At 31.5% G+C, this 18,477-nt stretch overlaps 1 protein-coding gene across 1 annotated transcript in view; it reads right to left on the bottom strand.

Annotated features, from left to right (window-relative positions):
* Positions 1-18,477, bottom strand: part of LOC144256173 (dmX-like protein 1) — a 166,237-nt gene that overhangs the window by 23,020 nt on the left and 124,740 nt on the right. Inside the window, 5 exon segments of the mRNA XM_077801257.1 lie at positions 2,436-2,496; positions 6,473-6,614; positions 6,971-7,092; positions 9,834-9,920; positions 16,846-16,908. Coding sequence (XP_077657383.1) covers positions 2,436-2,496; positions 6,473-6,614; positions 6,971-7,092; positions 9,834-9,920; positions 16,846-16,908 — 475 coding nt within the window.

An 18,477-nucleotide genomic window follows, 5' to 3' on the forward strand; every position in this document is an offset into this window, starting at 1 on the left:
ACTCCCAACTTATAGCCAGTATGTGAAGAATATAGGCAAAAAGCCAATACTTGTGATGGGTATCTGTAACTGAGTGCAGTCTTGTTGGGCCAAGTCCCTAACTGGTAGAATCTGACTCTAAGTAGAGAGTGTCATTAATTGAGATGAGTTAAAAGACGCCCCACTGGTATTAAAAGAGTTGTATAATTGCTCAGGTTGGAAAAAAAATTCATACGTAGAGAAACAGTTGCTTTCCAATCTAGGAAACTAAGAACGCATTAGTTTAATTTCTGAAAAATTCTCTGGAGCAGAAGAAAAAGTAGTTATGTTATGTTATTCACATAATAATATGAGTATTAATTCCAACCCACCAGTTAATACCTCTAAAAAGTTCCCCATAAATTAAGTTCTTGGCTAATGAAAGGGAAATTTTGAGAATTAGGTTGTGGGAATAGCTAGTGGTAGAGTGCTTACTTAGCATGCACTGGGTTCAATCCCCAGCACCAAAGGAAAAAAAATAAATTTTTTTTTTTTTAAGTTTTCGGGGGACACAACATCTTTGTTTGCATGTGGTGCTGAGGATCGAACCCAGGCCGCACTCAAGCGAGCTACCGCTTGAGCCACATCCCCAGCCCAGAAAAAAAAATTTTTTTTAATATCTATTTCAAGGGAAAGAAAAGAGCTATTTTGAAGTATGTGAACTTTAGGATTTTTTGGAAAACATCCTGTCTCTTAACATTTCCATTACATAAAAAGCACTCATTATTGAACTGAATTACTACTTATGGGACTTGTTCATGACATGAAGAGATAATGCTGGGGGAGGTGGGGAAGTCCAGTGATTATTTAGTTTAATTTTTCAAGTCTCTTATTTACCAGTTATGGTAGTTCTCTAAACACAGAAAATACTTACCTCTCAAGATAACAGTGATTTAGTTTTATCTAATACTTCCAAAAATAAGTACACTAATTGCCTTTGAAGATGAGGGGTCTCATCATCTAACTTTATGGGTCCAAAGTAGAAAATATTCACTGCAAGCTATTTACCTGTTAGGATAAATGCTATGAGGGTGAGAGGAAGTCAGGTCCTTTCAGTATTTCAGGAAACTTACAAACCCTACTGCAGAGGGTACTATACTTTTAAGCAATGGCAAATATCTCTTGCTTTCTCTATATATAAAGTACATTTTGACTCCTTACCCTATAGACTTCATGACTAGTTTTTAGTTCACATTATTAAACCATGGATAAATATATATATATATATAATATTAAATAAATTAAATAGGAAAACAGACTAATGTTTTAAATTATTTTGGAAAGGTAGGAAAAATAGACCACCAGTCTTTTAAATTATTTTATATTTCTAGTGTATGTATCTGAAGTTATTCTCTTCATTTAAAACATATGATTCTCTTGATCCTTTTGCGAGGAAAACATACAATTTTGATAACAGATGTTAACAGAACTATGATAATTTAGCAGAAAAGAACACTGATTTTGCCAATTGTATGTTATTGCAATATCTACTATAAGAAAAAGTGGTACAAATTTTTATAGGTTATTAAGTTGAAGGTACATGAATACCTCTTTTAAAAAAATAAGCATGATAGGCTTTTATTCAATAGGGGTTTTAAATTTTTTTAACCTTTACTGTATTTATTTATTTTTATGTGGTACTGAGGATTGAAACCAGTACCTCACATGTGGCTAAGCAAGTGCTCTTCCACTGAGCCACACACCCAGACCCATATGAATAACTCCTAGTTTACATATCCTATTCTTGTTAGGATATACTAGGACAATTTGATTTATACATAAAAATCATACTTTAAAAACTTGGAATACTCACATAACAATATGAGTATTAATTCCAACCCACCAGTTAATACCTCCAAAAAGTTCCCCATAAATTAAGTTCTTGGCTAATGAAAGAGAAATTTTGAGATACCTAGGAAGAAAAAAATGAAAAAAAATACATATGCTACCTTACCATATAGGAGTTGACTAATAACCATTTTCTATGTTTACTATAAATGTGTCTCATAAAAGAAACCAACAAAAGTTAATAAATTACAAACTGATTATAATCATGCAATAAATGACCAAGGTCTGGTAAAGATGTGTGTAATGAAAGACGGCAGTAATCTTATTTATTAAAACAATAATTATCAACTACAATTTAACACTAAGGAACCCCAAAAATGTTAAAAAGACAAAATGTCCCTATTTACTGCACTAAGCTCACTTTCTCTATTAATTCATTAAAATACCTTTTTTTTTTCTGTTTTTATCCAATTTTCAAGTGAAGATTTTATTTACTAGCAAATATTCTCCATCAAAGTAGAATAAATGTCTTTCAATTGAAACTAAAAGTTTTCCATAAATTTCTTATAATAAAAATTGCCAAAACTACATATAAAATTAAGAATCATTGCTAATTATTGTCAACTTACAGTAAGGAAGAGTTGGATGTGAAGTCATTCTTCTGACATTATTAATGGCTTTCTTAATCATCTGGCAAAAAAAAAAAGAATTATTTTATAGTTTCAATAAAAAGATTAAGAATTTCAAATATAGGGCTGGAGGTGTAGCTCAGTGGTAGAGCTCTTGCCTAGCATATGTGCAGTCCTGGTTTCAATATCCAACACCAAAAAAAAAAAAAAAAAAAAAGATGATAAATACAATAAGATAAAAAAGTAAAATAATTTACATTGTGACAGGAAAGTCAATTATTTATTTTTATATGACTTTACCACTTCCATTATGAATACTAAACATATTAACATTAAGATTAATATTAAGAAGTTTAATGGTGCTCCTACCAATTCTCTGATTGTACTAAATTTACTGGAATATTCATGAATAACATGAAGTTAAAAAGACAGAAGCATGTGAAAATAAAAGAGATAAACAGAAATTCAAGTAAACTTTGATAGTTTGGGACAATTAACTCATCTTATTATTTATCTATTTATAGTACCAGATATTGTGTCGCTAAGTTGCTTAGGACTAGCTAAATTGCTGAGGCTAGCTTCAAACTTGCAATCCTCCTGCCTCAGCCTTCCCAGCTGCTGGGATTAAGTCATGTGCCACACACATGATTAAAATCATGCTTTGAATGATTTAACTAGCTTGTTAAATAAGAATTTTAAAAATACACAAAATTAAAGGGAAATTTTTAATTTGTAGACTACTTCTTACTTGTACTGCATCATAATTATAGTTACATGATATTCTAAGTCTCAGGTAGATTTTTTGTTGTTGAGCTTTGGGCTATTGAATTGTTCAATTAGCTTGAAATCTGTATAGAAGATGAGGAGTTGGTAGGAAGAAAAGAAACTACTAGGTCAGCAGAACTGTTGAGGGATAGAAAAACTAGAATATATATGAATGCACTCATACTCCCAAACAGCAGAAGTTGGTTATAACAAATATACTCTTTTTTGTATTAGTATTCATGAGTCAGTAGAATGATAGAATTAAAAAATATTTTGTCAATTCTCCAGATAAAAAGAAAAATTGATTAGTATCACTTTTGTTTAAATCTCATATTTAAATCCTATGCTCTTAAAAATGCCTAAAAGTTCCTGTTCTTTTTTTCATCTTTTTGTTTTTTGGGGGGGGCGTGGGGTATAGAGGATTGAACTCAGGGGCACTCAACCACTGAGTGACAACCCCAGCCCTATTTTGTATTTTATTTAGAGACAGGATCTCACTGACTTGCTTAGTGCCTTGCCATTGCTGAGGCTGGCTTTTAACCTGAAATCCCCCTGCCTCAGCCTCCCTTACTAACGGGATTACAGGTGTGCGCCATGTGCGCCAAGGAGCGATTTTTTTTTTCCCTGAAAGCACATATTGAACTTTGTAAGACAAAAAAAAAAAAAAAAAAAAAAAAAAGAAAAGAAAAGAAAAAACATCATTAACTACCAGGGGAAATTCATATAAAAGAGAAGGACCTTATTCTATTGGCCTTGCTTTCTTGAAAAAAGGATGGGTCAATCCCAATATTTATGTTCACAAATCATGACATCCACAACTAAAAAGCTGTCCTAAGATGTAGACAGGAAAAAAATTCAACCCTAACAGAAATTTCAAAGATAATTTCTATTTATAATGATTTGGAGTATAAACAAATTTTTCTATTCACTGACAATATGTCCAACACTATTAGGGATCATCAGTCTATAAGGCAGTCAGAATATAAGCTCTGAAAGAACTTACATACCAGAGGGTATAAAAAGACAACTAAACAATGATGAATTGCTGATTTCAACAATTAATAAGTACTCTTATAAAGATGATAAAATTAGATAATAATGGATGATTGGGGATGCAGTGATGAGGGACAGATATCTTTACTAGGGAAGTCAGGTAAATCTCTGGGAATATGAATTGAGATCTAAATGGTAAAATAGAGGAAAAGAGCATGTTAAGCAGAAGACAAAGTAGAAGTTCTGACATGGCAGTAAGACTAATGAGTTTGAGAAATAGAAGCCAATGTAAATACAACAAGAAAAACCAAGTGAAGAAGGAGACAAGGCTGCAGTAAAACTTTTAATGCATTAGAGGCTATGTTAATGACTTGTTCTTTTAAAGTTGTACAGGAAAGGGCTGGGACTGTAGCTTAGCGGCAGGGTGATTGCCTAGCACACATGAGGCACTGGATTCATTGGATCCTCAGCAACACATAAAAATAAATAAAATAAAGGTATTATGTCCATCTACAAAAAAAAAAAGTTGAATTTTTAAAGAGGGGAGCAACAATCTGATTGATGCTTTAGAAACATTTGTTGCTCTGTATAGAACAGAGTGCAAGAGACCAGCAAGAAAGCTGTTATAGGAATTGTACTGTATTCTCTGAAGCTGGAAAAAAAAAAAGAGTCTATTATTTCTATGCATATCTTCTGTATATTCTCTTTAAATTTGATTTTAAAATATTATAATTAAATTCCACAAATTTAAACATATTTGTCAACTGAAAAAAATCCAACTATATTAACCAAGTCATGTCATTTGAATAATTACTAAATTGCTTTTCAAATTCAATTTAAACCTTAAAACAGTGGCTCCTGAAATCACCAAATTACGAAGAGTAGAGGGCTTTATATTGAGCTCTACCACAAATTCAACATAGTGACAAATTGAAACACTTGATTTTTTTAAAACTCAAATTTCATTTAAATGAGTAAGGATGAAATGAGTAAGGAGTAAGGATGAATGAGTAAGGAGAAAACAGCTACAAGAAATAATGCAAAGAATTATATGGTTTTATTAGCTATAAAGAAATGTATTAAGTACCAAATATTAAAACGTATTATTAAAGATGATGGAGCCTTTCCTTGAACAATTACCCAAACTAATTGATAAAACTTTTTTTTTGGTCAGGGAAAATATTTTACAGGACTTATAAAATTTTAAAACAACAACAACAAAAAAACCCCCTGCCACTTAGAAAGTCACTGAAACAACATGTGTTTCTTTGATTCTATGAATCAATTCCTATACCTTATGTATCAATAAAGAAAAATCTTGAAGGTATAAATATGGATCACCTATTAGGTGATCAGGTTTCAAATAGATCCCCCTTCACTTCAGAAAAAATCTGTTTCCATTAATATTTATATCACATTTTGCTTAATTTTTTAAAAATTGTTTTTGTTTAAAAAAAGATATTTTGCCTCTGTATGAAGAAAAGGACTGGGGCTGTGGTTCAGTGGTAGAGTGTTTGCCTCGCACATGTGAGGCACTGAGTTTGATCCTCAGCACAACATAAAGAAAATAAATAAATAAAATACAGGCATTGTGTCCATCTATAACTAAAAAGGGACCATTTTTACTATTAAATGATATTTTCTAGACCAGGGATTGGCAAACCATTTTTTATAAAGTGCTGGACAATAAATATATCAAGCTTTATGAGCATATAGTTTCTGTTGCAAATACTTAATAATGCCACTGTACCATGAAGGCACCCACAGGAAAAATATAAATAAAGGGTTTTGGCTTTTCCTATAAAAATTTATTCATAAATGTACACTAAAATAGAATTTCATGAAATTTTCATGAAACCACAAAATGCATGACTTTTTTTTTAGACCCATTGAGAACACAGCTTGTGTTAGACTACTTGTCTAACATGTGTAAGGCCATGGGTTACACCCCCAAATACCTAAAAAAAAAAAAAAAAAAATTAAGCATTGCTCTTAGTGATGTAGCTATTTAAATGTAGACTATTGGGCACATATTAATCTATCCTATGGGCCATACCATGATTACACCTGCTCTGAACCATTAGGTTTCAAAAAATTATTAATTAAAATATACTTCTTTGGTTTTAAAACAAAGCATATTTTTAAAATAATTTTATGTATGCTTATTTTTTAAATTTATTTTAAAATAAACTTTTAAAAAACCTTTCAATTATCCTTTTTTATCCATTAACCAAAATGGCAGAGCTATCAAAAACCTAAATATCTTTAACTTTACATACCACAGATGCTCCTCTGCCAGTCTGTGTACTACCAAGCCACGGCATGTTGATTGGAGTGCCAGGATTACTATGTGTATATGGCGTTGTGCCTTGAACAGCTGTTAAATCATCATGAGCATGTATAACCAAGAAATCTTCTGATCTATAAAGGAATGTCAACCAGAATGAAAACAACCTATCACTCCTTTTTTTTTTCCATCTGAGAGCTCTAACGTTGACTATTTCCCTTTAAAATAAATTTTCTTCAACTCTTACTCCTAACTCACAATGACTTTCATACTCAATTTCCATTCCCTTCACTTACTCTCTCTCTCCTAACTCTTACTTTCCTTTTTGAAGCTCCTGCCACCCATTATTTACTTTTTACCACATTGGGTTCTACTCTGCTTATACTTTAGTAACATTCCTTAAAAAAAAAAAACAACTTTTAAAGGTTATAGTTCAGCACATATAGTCCCAAATATAACATTTTTGAATAAAAACAAAGTATAAGCGTACCCTTTGGTTTCCAATTCTACATCATCATCTACCCAAGTATAGATCTGTGTAGCCAGAATTCCAGAAACATCCAGTTCTTGAACATCATGGCTGGAAGCAATTGCTATGCAATTTCTATTTGCCTGAAAAATAAATCATACAGAAATTTTTAAATAAGAAAGCACAATAGATACATTGGGTATGTCTGAAAATAATCCCTAAAAATAATATTTTAAACTAACTTAAGCAATTAAACTTTTGGTGAAATAATCATAAGCTTGAACTTCGAGATATGTTTATGTTCTAGGAATTCCAGTACATCCAACAGAAAGCCAACTATGAATGGCAGTACATGTATCAGCTTATTTGCTCTCCCAGCACTCACTCCCTGTAGTCTGCTAGAATGCTACAATCTCCCTAAAAGTTTGCACAACTCAAAACAGTGAAGGGACCAGGTGTAGTGGCACACACCTGTAGTCCCAGCTACTCAGGAGACTGATGTGGGAGGATTTCTCGAGCCCAGGAGTTTGAGGCCTACCTGGACAACACAGTGAGATCCCATCTCAAAAACCAAAAACCAAAAAAATTCCCAAAGCAATAAACAACAACAACAACAAACCCCCAAATGTGGAGGAAGATACTAAAGAAGATAAAATCTCTGAAAACTAGAGAAAGTAGGGAGATAAGAAACTCTAAAGACATATGGTTAATTAGTTAAATAAAATAATATCACTCTCTCCTAAAACCTTTCAGTTTCAGGCAAGAAAAACAGAAGTAGGAAAGATTCACAGAGAAAAAGCATATGGGCAAGAAAAGAGAGGAAGAAGTATGCCAGAAGAAATCACAAATGACAAGTTGGTCAGATTAAATTATGTAAAATTTTAAAGATCTATGAATTAAAAATGCACATCTCAGGGATGTAGCTCTGTAGTAGAGCAGTTGCCTAGCATGAGCTAAGCTCTAGGTTTGATCAGAAGCACTGAAAAAAAAATAATAATAATAAATACATCTCAAACAGAAAACAGAAAGATACCGACGGCAAAGAGAAAATACGATTACTATATTATTATGTGAAATGCTAATGCATTAATAAGTAAAGAAAAGGATAACTAGACTATTGAAGATGACTGTCCATGGATCTCTCCAATTTTGAATGTCTTATGAATCACTGACTGCCCTTTTTTTCCTGTAGGATCATTCCCAGGATGTTTATACAGTGATGGTTTTCTCCTTCCAGAGCAAATGTCAGGTATGCTTACTGTCCATTAGAAAAGACCTGGGTTCACTAAAGTGAGTGATCCTCTCCTATAACATGACCTATTGCATATGCAGGTACTGTTTCTATATGGTTCTCTTTTGTTGTTTCTCAGTTTGAATCGTAGCTCAGAGAACCAGTGTGAAAATGATGATATTCTCGCTACTGCTCTTGCTGTCAGAAATAAAGTCTTTTGTCTGTGATTCAGGATTCTCATATCTTCAAACAGCATCCATTAAACTGTGAAAGTTAACTTGTTAGCTTGAATATAAAGTCAAATCTCATAAACTTCACAATTCTTGATATAGTTCCCAACTAAACAAATAGGGAAAAGTTCAATCTCAATGATATTAACAAACAAACAAACAAAAAGAAATATAAACCAAAAAATATTATTTCTCAATTATAACTTAGCAAGGATATAAAAATATCAAATCTGGAGAAATAATTAAACAAGCATACACTTACAAGTGAATGGCACACTTTAAATATATGAATGATTACTCATTACTAGTTACTTATATACAGACCCCCAAAAGAAAAAAGCTAGTTAGTTGTATTGGATAGACTATTTTAAATAAAATTTTCTTCAGAAGGCGGCAGATGAGTAGGGTATAGACAAAAATTTTATATTTGACATATGTATACCATGTTATAAACACACTACAATATAAGAACTGCTTGACAAAGGACCTAATTCCAAATTTGCCTGCTTCAAGCAGAGTTAGTCATTGTTCAAGTTTCTGAGAAAAATGAGATGAAAGATACAGGGAAATAAGAGGACAGAATGACAAAGGAATTGTGTAGGAGAAATCAAAGAGAAGACAGGCTTAGCATAAAAAGATGAAGAAATAACTGGTGTAAGAATTTCTGAATGAGTAATTCCACAGGATACATAACTAAATTACATAAAATTATTGCAAATTAGGAACATATGAACACACATGCATGCACTTGTACACACACATATGCCTTCTTTATCCTTTAGGAATACAAGAAAAAAGATAACATTTATCTTTAAATTAATGGAAAGAAAACAAAACAAAAGAAGTGACTGTTCAATAAGGCAATGAAGGGAGATAAAAGGGGGAAATTACTAAGACAAATTTCAACGCTGGACGATTATATCTAAGGCTACCTTTACTATTGGAACTTAGAGACATCTCTAAGGAGGATGGTAAGTATAAGTCTAAGGAAAACAAAAAAAAATACTATTTGGGAAACTACTGGTAGTGGGAGAAATTTATAAGCCACATATAGGCTTAAATTTAATCAAATAGTAAGAATTATATTTAACATACTCATAAGAAATATAGAAAATATTCTCTTTGTGTTAGGTGCTATTATCTCACATAAATTCTAAAGTTATTGCATATATAAATAATTTATATGCTTTTCTCTATTGCAATAAAAAATCTTATCAGTTACATTTCCCAAATTATGTGTTAATAAAATCACATTACCAAATAATATAATCAATTTATAAAATAAAGAAAACTGATTCAGGTTATAATTTAAGAAGTGTGAAGTAGTTTTGGAAAGGAGAAATAGAGACATTAAATAAACTTACTGATTCTTCAACTATGAACATGTAATGATTAAAGAAAAGAAAAAAATCTATAGACTTACTTTATTAACAGCAAATGCAGTAATGATATCAGATTCCTTATGAATAATTCTTGCTTTACCTCCAGGATATCCCAAATCTGCTTCTATCTACAAGGAAGAAAATAAAATATGACTTTAAGAATAGGCCAAATAGTATGCTAGTCTAGCATCTGATACTTACATAAATTATTTTAAGAAAGTTTTTTTAGATATTTCAATTCCAAAGGTGCTATTGTATATAATTCCTAAGACAAAATTGATTGGATAAGGGGAATTTAATTTTTTTCAAATTTGTTTTTTCACATTTTTATAAAAAGATAGTTGATACAACTCAGAACTTCATTAATTGATTATACTCCGAAGCTACAACGAATTAACTTTAGAGAATCAAAACATTTTAATTAAAATTTATTTACCAAATTTCTTAGTACTATAATTCTTATAGTATTTTAATTTTTTTGGTGGTTTTAGGGATTGAACCCAGGGCCTTGTGCATGCAAGGCAAGAACTCTACCAACTAAGCTATATCCCCAGCCATTTAATAGTATTTTATATATTTTTATGTTAAATGGTCAGATGGTGAATATTTTAGGTTGTGTGGACTACAAATGGTTACTGTTGCACATTCCTCCCCCCACCAAACAATGCTTTAAAAATGTAAAGACCATTCTTTGCTCATGGGTTGGGTTTGACCAGGTATGTATAGTTTACTGACTTCTGGTCTAAATAATTTTCTATTTATAGAGGAAAAATCTGAAACCTCGATGACATGGTAACTCCTCTAAGTCAGTAGAAGTTTAGTAAACCATAATTCAATGTAGTTTACACAAGGAGAAAATATCTTACATTCCTTTACCCTAAAGAAAGTGTATACAATATCTTTAAATTCAGAAGAAATTATATAAAATCAATTTACTAAAATAAATAAAAGTTTGAATGTGGAAGCAATTATTAAGAGTTTGAAACATTGCTTAATGTAGGGTATACTTCATTTTATTTTTCCTAACCTTCAATCTTTTTAAAGGAATTACAAAATGTTTCACCACTTACTATAAAACGCAGAAAATATTAATTTGTAATTAGCACATAACAAATTTATTTCCTGAAAAATTTAGATAAAAATATCACTAATGCCTACCTGCTGACCACAGAATTCATAAGAGTTCAAAATATTTTTTAAAATGACATCAGACTGTTCAATTGCAGAGCTGAGATTTATATAATAACCAAATCAAAATAACCACTATGAAGAGAAAACCATAGTCATTAGATGTTAATGTCAAATATATTCTAATCTAAAATATGATTTGCTTACAAATAAAAATATTTCAGTAGTGTTTGCTGAACATTCGGGTTGAGAATCAACTTGTCTTCTAGGAATGTCTTACCTCTGGCCCAGCAAGAATAGACAAATCAAATTCTGTAATTTCATGATAAAATCCCAATTTACCCATCTATCTGCCTGATAGCTAAAATACTCTTAAGTGTCTATTATTAGGTTTTGAAGAAACTGGAGGCAGAGAGATATTTCTACAGCACAGAGGGATCTACTATTTGCTGGCAATTATTGGATTGAGGGGAATATATCAGTTTCATCTGGGGAGCTTTTTCCCCAAGTGCAGAAGGAAAGCTCAAGCAGATATAAATGTCAAAAAGCTTTCTCAATGTGGGAATACATTCTTGTTTTCTATTATCTAAATATTTCTCAATAACGTGGTGTCATCTGAGCTGCATGAGAATGAAATGAGGTGACTTTTTAAAATACAAAGATTCTAAACTCTATGTCAGATGCATATTTAGAATCCTATAATCATGGGGCAAAAGCAATGGTGCCTAACATCTCAAGTGTTTTAGGCAAACTAAATTTGAGAATGACTAAGCATGTAGAAGATAAAACTAGAGAAAGAAGCTCATGCAGGAATTTAAAAGCTATAATACAGAGGAAAGATATTAGGGCTGAGAAAGCCGCTGGTAGAGTTTGAAATTTCTGATTGGTGTGAGCTAAAACATAAAGGGTATAAGAATGGCTGCCAAAAGTCAATGAAGAAGCTACTACAGCGGCTTAAGTTACTGAGAGGTAACGGTAGATTGAATTAGGAGAGTAGGAATGGTGGCTTATCCCAATAGATAAGAAATAGATAACCTGAATTGTCCTATACCTGTTAGAGAATTTGAATTTGTAATTAAAAAAATTCAAAGATTCTACCAAACACTTAAGAAATAATACTCCTGTATCTATATAAATTATTCCAAATATTAAGAATCCTTGCCAACCTATTGTAAGAAAGGCTAACAAAAATCTAATACCAACATAAAGCAAAAAATGTATAAAAAAGGGCTGGGGTTGTGGCTCAGTGGTAGAGCACTTGCCTAGCATGTGTGAGCACTGGTTTCAATTCTTAGCATCACATATAAATAAATAAATAAAAGTCCACTGACAACTAAAAAAAAATGTATAACAAAACTACAAACCGATATCCTTCATGAATATAGATGCAAAAATTCTTAAAATTTGAACAAATAAAAACTGACAATATTGAAATGGGATAATACCTCATGGCCAAGTAGGCTGAAGTGGGGCCATGAATGCAAGACTAGTTTAAAAAAAAAATCCATAAATTTATTTAGCCATACCAACAGACTAACAAAAGAAAAGCCATGTGATCATCTCAATAGTAGCAAAACAACAACAAAATCCAAAAAACCCAAACCATTTAACAAAATTCAACATCCATTCCTGATTAAATTGGGAAAAAAGACCAGTGGGCTGATTCAGAATTTGAAAAGATGACTGGGCTGCCTGGAAAAATCATCAAAGGAAAGCCAGCATTGACTGGTAGAAGTGGTTCCTGGCATCAAAGCAGAATCAGATAAAAGCAATACCCATTATTTTCATGTGGTCACTGCTGGCCTCTAGGATTCCAACTTTGAGGAGGGGATTTTAATTGTTCCTTCCAGAAGAATACCCAAAGGCAGCACCTAAAGTACATTTCATGACCAAACTTTATTTTCTTAATGTAGACAGGTCAGGAAGAATATGTTATGTATTCTGAAAGATAAGTGGTCCACAGCACCAGCTTCCCATAATTCTGCTATTGACTCTTGCTTTGTTAAGTGTTCTTAATTCAGAGGATCTATTAGAAAATGATGAAGCACAGCAGTGAGAGACCAACAAAGTTCAAGTCACAGAAATACTTGAAACATAGACTAGGCTGTCTGCCACAAGTAGTATTTAAATCAATCTGATTATCAAATGCACATCATCAAATGTGCATCACTTCTGTTCTATAAAGTTGTCTTCATTTTTTGTTTGCATTTAATGGACACAACAGTCTTAGAAACATTACAGAATAAAACTTAGGACATCTTCAGTCCTTTGGTGATTAAATGCACATTATCAAATCTATATCTTTTCTCAATTCACCATGGTAAAGCAGAAGCAGATGCTAGAACATGGATTGCTGGGAAAAGTTTAAAAGTAGTGAAACTGCTTTTATTCATTTCCTAGTCATGGGGGACATAGTATGTGAAGATAAAGTATAAAGCTCAGTGTAGTAAATATAAAGCATGGTAAACAAAGATAGTTTATCAGGGTGAGCTGCAGAGTGTTTACTTTAAAATCCTATAGATGAACAAGAATGATTGTTTGAATCGACACTAAACAAATAGCACAACCCTCCCTAAGAAGATTGTCACTTTTCTATCAAGTATAGATCTCCCTTCAACAAAAAGCTTTTGACAATATAGTATGACTTGTCTGGAATCTTCTGTAAATCTTATGTTTTAGTAAAATATTTTTTTTTGTTATTAAAAAACTCTCAGCAAGCTAATAATATAAAGAAACTTCTCCAAGCTTATGAGGGCAACTACAACAAACCTACAGGTAACCTCATGATACTACAACAAACCTACAGGTAACCTCATGATAAAACCAAAAAAAAAAAAAAAAAAGAAAAAAAACCTAAACGTACAACTATGATATCTTTCTCCCTCCAGAACATTTTTAGTATCAAAAATAAATCTCATTAAGCATTCAGCTCCCATCCCATCTTGTCTAAGAACTTGGCAAGCACCAATTCTTTCTGTCTTTATAGATTTATCTATTCTGGATATTTTATATAGATAGAATAAAAAAATTAAATGCTAGCTGGGTGTGGCGACAAACACTTGTAATCCCAGCAGCTCAGGAAGCTGAGGCAGGAGAATCGCAAGTTCAAAGCTAGCCTCAGTAACTTATCAAGGCCCCAAGCTACTCAGAGAGACCCTGTCTCTAAATAAAATATTTAAAAGGGCTGGGTATGTGGCTCAGTGGTTAAGCATCCTTGGGTTCAATCCCTGGTACAAAAAAAAAAAAAAAAAAAGAAGAGAAAGAAAAGAAAAACTAAATGCTTTCTTCTAATATATGAAAAACAAGAATCTATTCTCAATATTTTTATTCAGTCTGGGACTGGAAGTAGTAGTCAGTGTGATAAAGAAAAAGTAAGCAAATAAGTAAGCAAGCTAGCTAGCTTGGTTTGCAGAAGGATATATCTGAAGGACAACAATACACATAAAGATTATAAAGCTATAGTAATAAGTAACTGTGCAGCTAGCATAAAGATGGAAAACAGATTGATAGACCAAAGAAGAGTCCAGAAATAGACCTACACATCTGTGTCAATGATTTTTGAAAAGGAAATTCAATGGATGAAAGGATAATGTCTTCAACAAAAGACATTGTAAAGAGAATAAAAAGACTATAAAATAAAACCATGATGAACTATCATTAAACTAGAATGGCTAAAGTTAACTATACAAAGTATAAATAAGAATATGAAGTAACTGGGCTGGGGTTATGGCTCAGAGAGCACGCCTAGCATATGCGAGGCCCTGGGTTCAACCCTCGGCACCACATATAAATAAATAAAACAAAGGTATTAAAAAAAAAAGAAAGAAGTCTTTTCTTTTTATTTTGTGTGTGTGTGTGTGTGTGTGTGTGTGAGTGTGTGTGTGTGTGTGTGTGTGAGAGAGAGAGAGAGAGAGAGAGAAAGAAAGAGAAAATATGAATCTTTTTTGTAGATGGACACAACACAATGCTTTTATTTTTATGTGGTGCTGAGAATCGAACCCAGGTCCAGCCGATGCTAGGCGAGCGCTCTACCACTGAGCCATAATTCCAGCCCCCAAAGAAGGATTTTCAATAAAAAGAAAAAAAGAAGAAGAATATGAAGTAACTCAGATTTCAACCACTGATGAGAAAAGTATAAATGATACAATCACCTTGGAAAACACTTGGGCAGTTTCCTAAAAAGGTTAAGCATAAACCTACCATATGATCCAGTCATTCTACTTATAGGCATTTATTTACACAACAGAAATAAAAGCATATGTCCATAAAAGAGCCATATGCATGAATTTTCAAAGCAGGCTTTATTGAAAGAGCCCCCAAATGGAATAAGCTCAACTGTTAAATGATATGTAAACAGATAAACTGGTAATGTCCATACAATATAATGCACACATAGCAGAAATGAAAAAGAATGAACTATTGACACATACAATGACATGGAGATATCTCAAAATAATTATGCTTAGTAAAGGGTAAAAACCAAAATGATATAATTCCATTTACATAAAATTCCAATGTATATTAGTTTATAATGTCAGGAATCAGATCTCTAGTTTTTTGGAGAGAAAAAGAACAGAGGGGAGAGGGAAGTAAAAGGGAGGGATTAAAGTCTGGAGGGTGGAGGATAAATGCATCACCTTCTGGTAATAGCTTCATAAACACACAATCCAAAATTAAAGTTTTACACTTGAAATATGTGGAGTTGTTTTAGATCAAACATACCTAATAAGTTATTTTAAAAAACGTACAGTAAAGTGCTTAAAAATTCTTGCAAAATAGTTATGATGTTAACCAAACAAAATGACTGCATTTGATGTAACATGAGGATTTCAGAAATATAACACTATAATTATTAACATTTTATGAACAGGATCAAAAGAAAAACCTTTGGATAAAAATTCTTGATAATGTACAGGGAGTAGTTAGTAACAATTAGCAAAGAAAATTGTTAACTAATTAAAAATTTGATTTATATTCTCTGAAAATTTCCAAAAAACATTAGAAAAATTTAAAGTATGAGTTATATACATTTATTTTGCTAAAGTTTTAGTTACGATATACACTTGTATCAACTAAGTCTTTGTTATTAATTGCATAAAATTATTTCTTCTATTTTAAAAGATTCCTTTGAAAAAGAATAAAAGGGGGCTGGGACTGTTGCTCAGTGGTAGAGCACTTCCCTAGCACGTGTAAGGCACTGGGTTTGATCCTCAGCACCACATAGAAATAAATAAATAAAGGTATTGTGTGTATCTACAACTAAAAAAAAAATAAATAAAGGTAGAATTAGTAGTCTTTAAAAAATCTTTTGAAAAATTCTTTCCCCTAAAAATCACTTTGGTAGGATTATCTTAAAATTAGTGACAATAAATAATATGAAAAATACATTACATATCAATATAATAATGTCATATTTGAACATGCAATCACAGAACCTCTGGGAAATTTTCATGATTGTACAAATTCTCATCTTTTCTGCTTTGGTTCTTAAGTACTATAAGTACTTACTATGCACAAAGCATTGTGCTATATGTTATTCCTATCTGTAGAATAAATGATTATATAATAATATTTGCTATACTTTTAGGAATTAATATCCTTGGAGAGAAATTTTAGTTAAAAAATGGTATGATCCTACTATGCTTTTACAACTGCTAGAGTAATTTACATTTATTAAGAACTTCTGTTATATGTACTCAGAAAAATCTGTAGGCAAATAGGATACATTCAACTCCCTTTAAAATTGCATTCTCTTAATTAACAAAAGAAAAAGCATTTTTATCACTTGCTAAAAAGAGAGAATAATTTGAAAAAACAATACTTTCATTCCATTGGGAACAAAGTTCAGTTGGAAACTAAAATGCAAATATTTTGTTTTTCTAGCTAAGAATGCAATTTCTAATTTCAGTTGAATGATATTTGTACCTTATTGAAGTTTGGCTCCTCCATCATAGAATTTTTGATGGTTTCATTGTTGTCCTCTAATGACTTCATCAAGAAAGAATAATCACATGACAAAGATGAGATGTAACATGCAAAATACTGGGGATATTTTTAAAAATTGTATTTTTAACCAATTCATTTAGAAAAGGACATGAATCTGCATTGTTATTCTTAAATTTCATACACTTTAAAAAAGTATGTGTGAATGTGCATTGAAAGGGAACAGGAAAACTTAACAGCTCATAACTCATTAACATTCACTACAAATTTTATCCTACAGCATTAAAATTTTTGCTTGCTCTTCAAATGCTAACATTTGAGCAAAATTGATTCTAAAGTACTTTATATTTAAAAATCCTGAACTACTGGTTCCTGATTACTATAAATTAAAAAAACAAACTCTTTTTACAGATGCTAATATGTCTTATTTTCATAAAATATGATATCTCGGGAAAACCTTCTGATTAGGAAATTTTAGTTTTACTTTTCTAATTGTTGCCTATTGATTTAGCCAGAAAGAGTCAAGAAGTTGCTAAAGGTGCATATCATTATTAAAAGGAGGTATTAGCACATTAATAATAATAATAATAATAATAATAATAATAGTAATGAAAGGTTCAGACTTTAGTTCTTTTCAGAAAATGAAAGAAAACAGAAAAAAGGAATGGAACAAAGATAGCAGCTGTCAAGTTCCAAATTTTTGTAGGGAATATTTGCAGTCATCTGTACTTAATTTCCAAATAAGAACAAATAGGGAAGGGATTCTATTTTAAAATGCATGCACTAGTAAACTACATTATATAGGAAAAAGAAGAGATCTCAGGATACACCAGGGTTTTAAGGTCAGATGAAGAAAAGGTCAGATAAAGGAATAAAAAAAACAGCAGCAGTCTCAAAATCTTTCCCATCATATTGCAACCAAGATATAGGGCCTGTCATATATTTATCTCCTAAACAGTTGAATAGTCACAATAACTTTAATGTAATTACTATTTTATGAAACTAAGAGATGGAATGTAAATTTGTGAATAACAAAAATAGTCTATTCAACTTTCCAGAGAAGATTAAATAATTTTATACCATCCCTATAATGTTAAGTTCCTATTTAACTCCATCCAACCTGTTTTACTATATAATTTTTTTCTTTTCACACTCCCTTTTATCAAGTCTCTTCAATCCTAGTTAGAATAAGTTATACTCCATGTTATATGTCAAAAAATACTCTACTGTTCATGTATATCTAAAAAGAACAACAAAAATGTCTCTTCAAGATTATCACAATCAAGAATAACACAATAGGCAACAACAACAAATTTCTCATAACTACAGTGATTGAGCCAGTTAAATCTATTGTTCAAAAACATTGCAAAGTATAGGATGAAATAATCACTTTGCAGATAAAAACCCTAAAATTCAGAGAAAATATATAGCTTACTGATAGTTACAAAGCTGTCAGTTCAACACTTATGGTCATGCTTTTATTAAAATAATTGCAATAAAAGTAATTTTAAAATTTTCTTAAGGTAATAATGAAGCTCCAAAGAAAACTAGAAATAATAAAGAAATTTAAATATGTGCAGCTGTATTTATTACCTGCTATTCTTATACATTCTG

This window comes from Urocitellus parryii, chromosome 1, assembly GCF_045843805.1.
Source record: "Urocitellus parryii isolate mUroPar1 chromosome 1, mUroPar1.hap1, whole genome shotgun sequence".
NCBI classification, from domain to species: domain Eukaryota; kingdom Metazoa; phylum Chordata; class Mammalia; order Rodentia; family Sciuridae; genus Urocitellus; species Urocitellus parryii.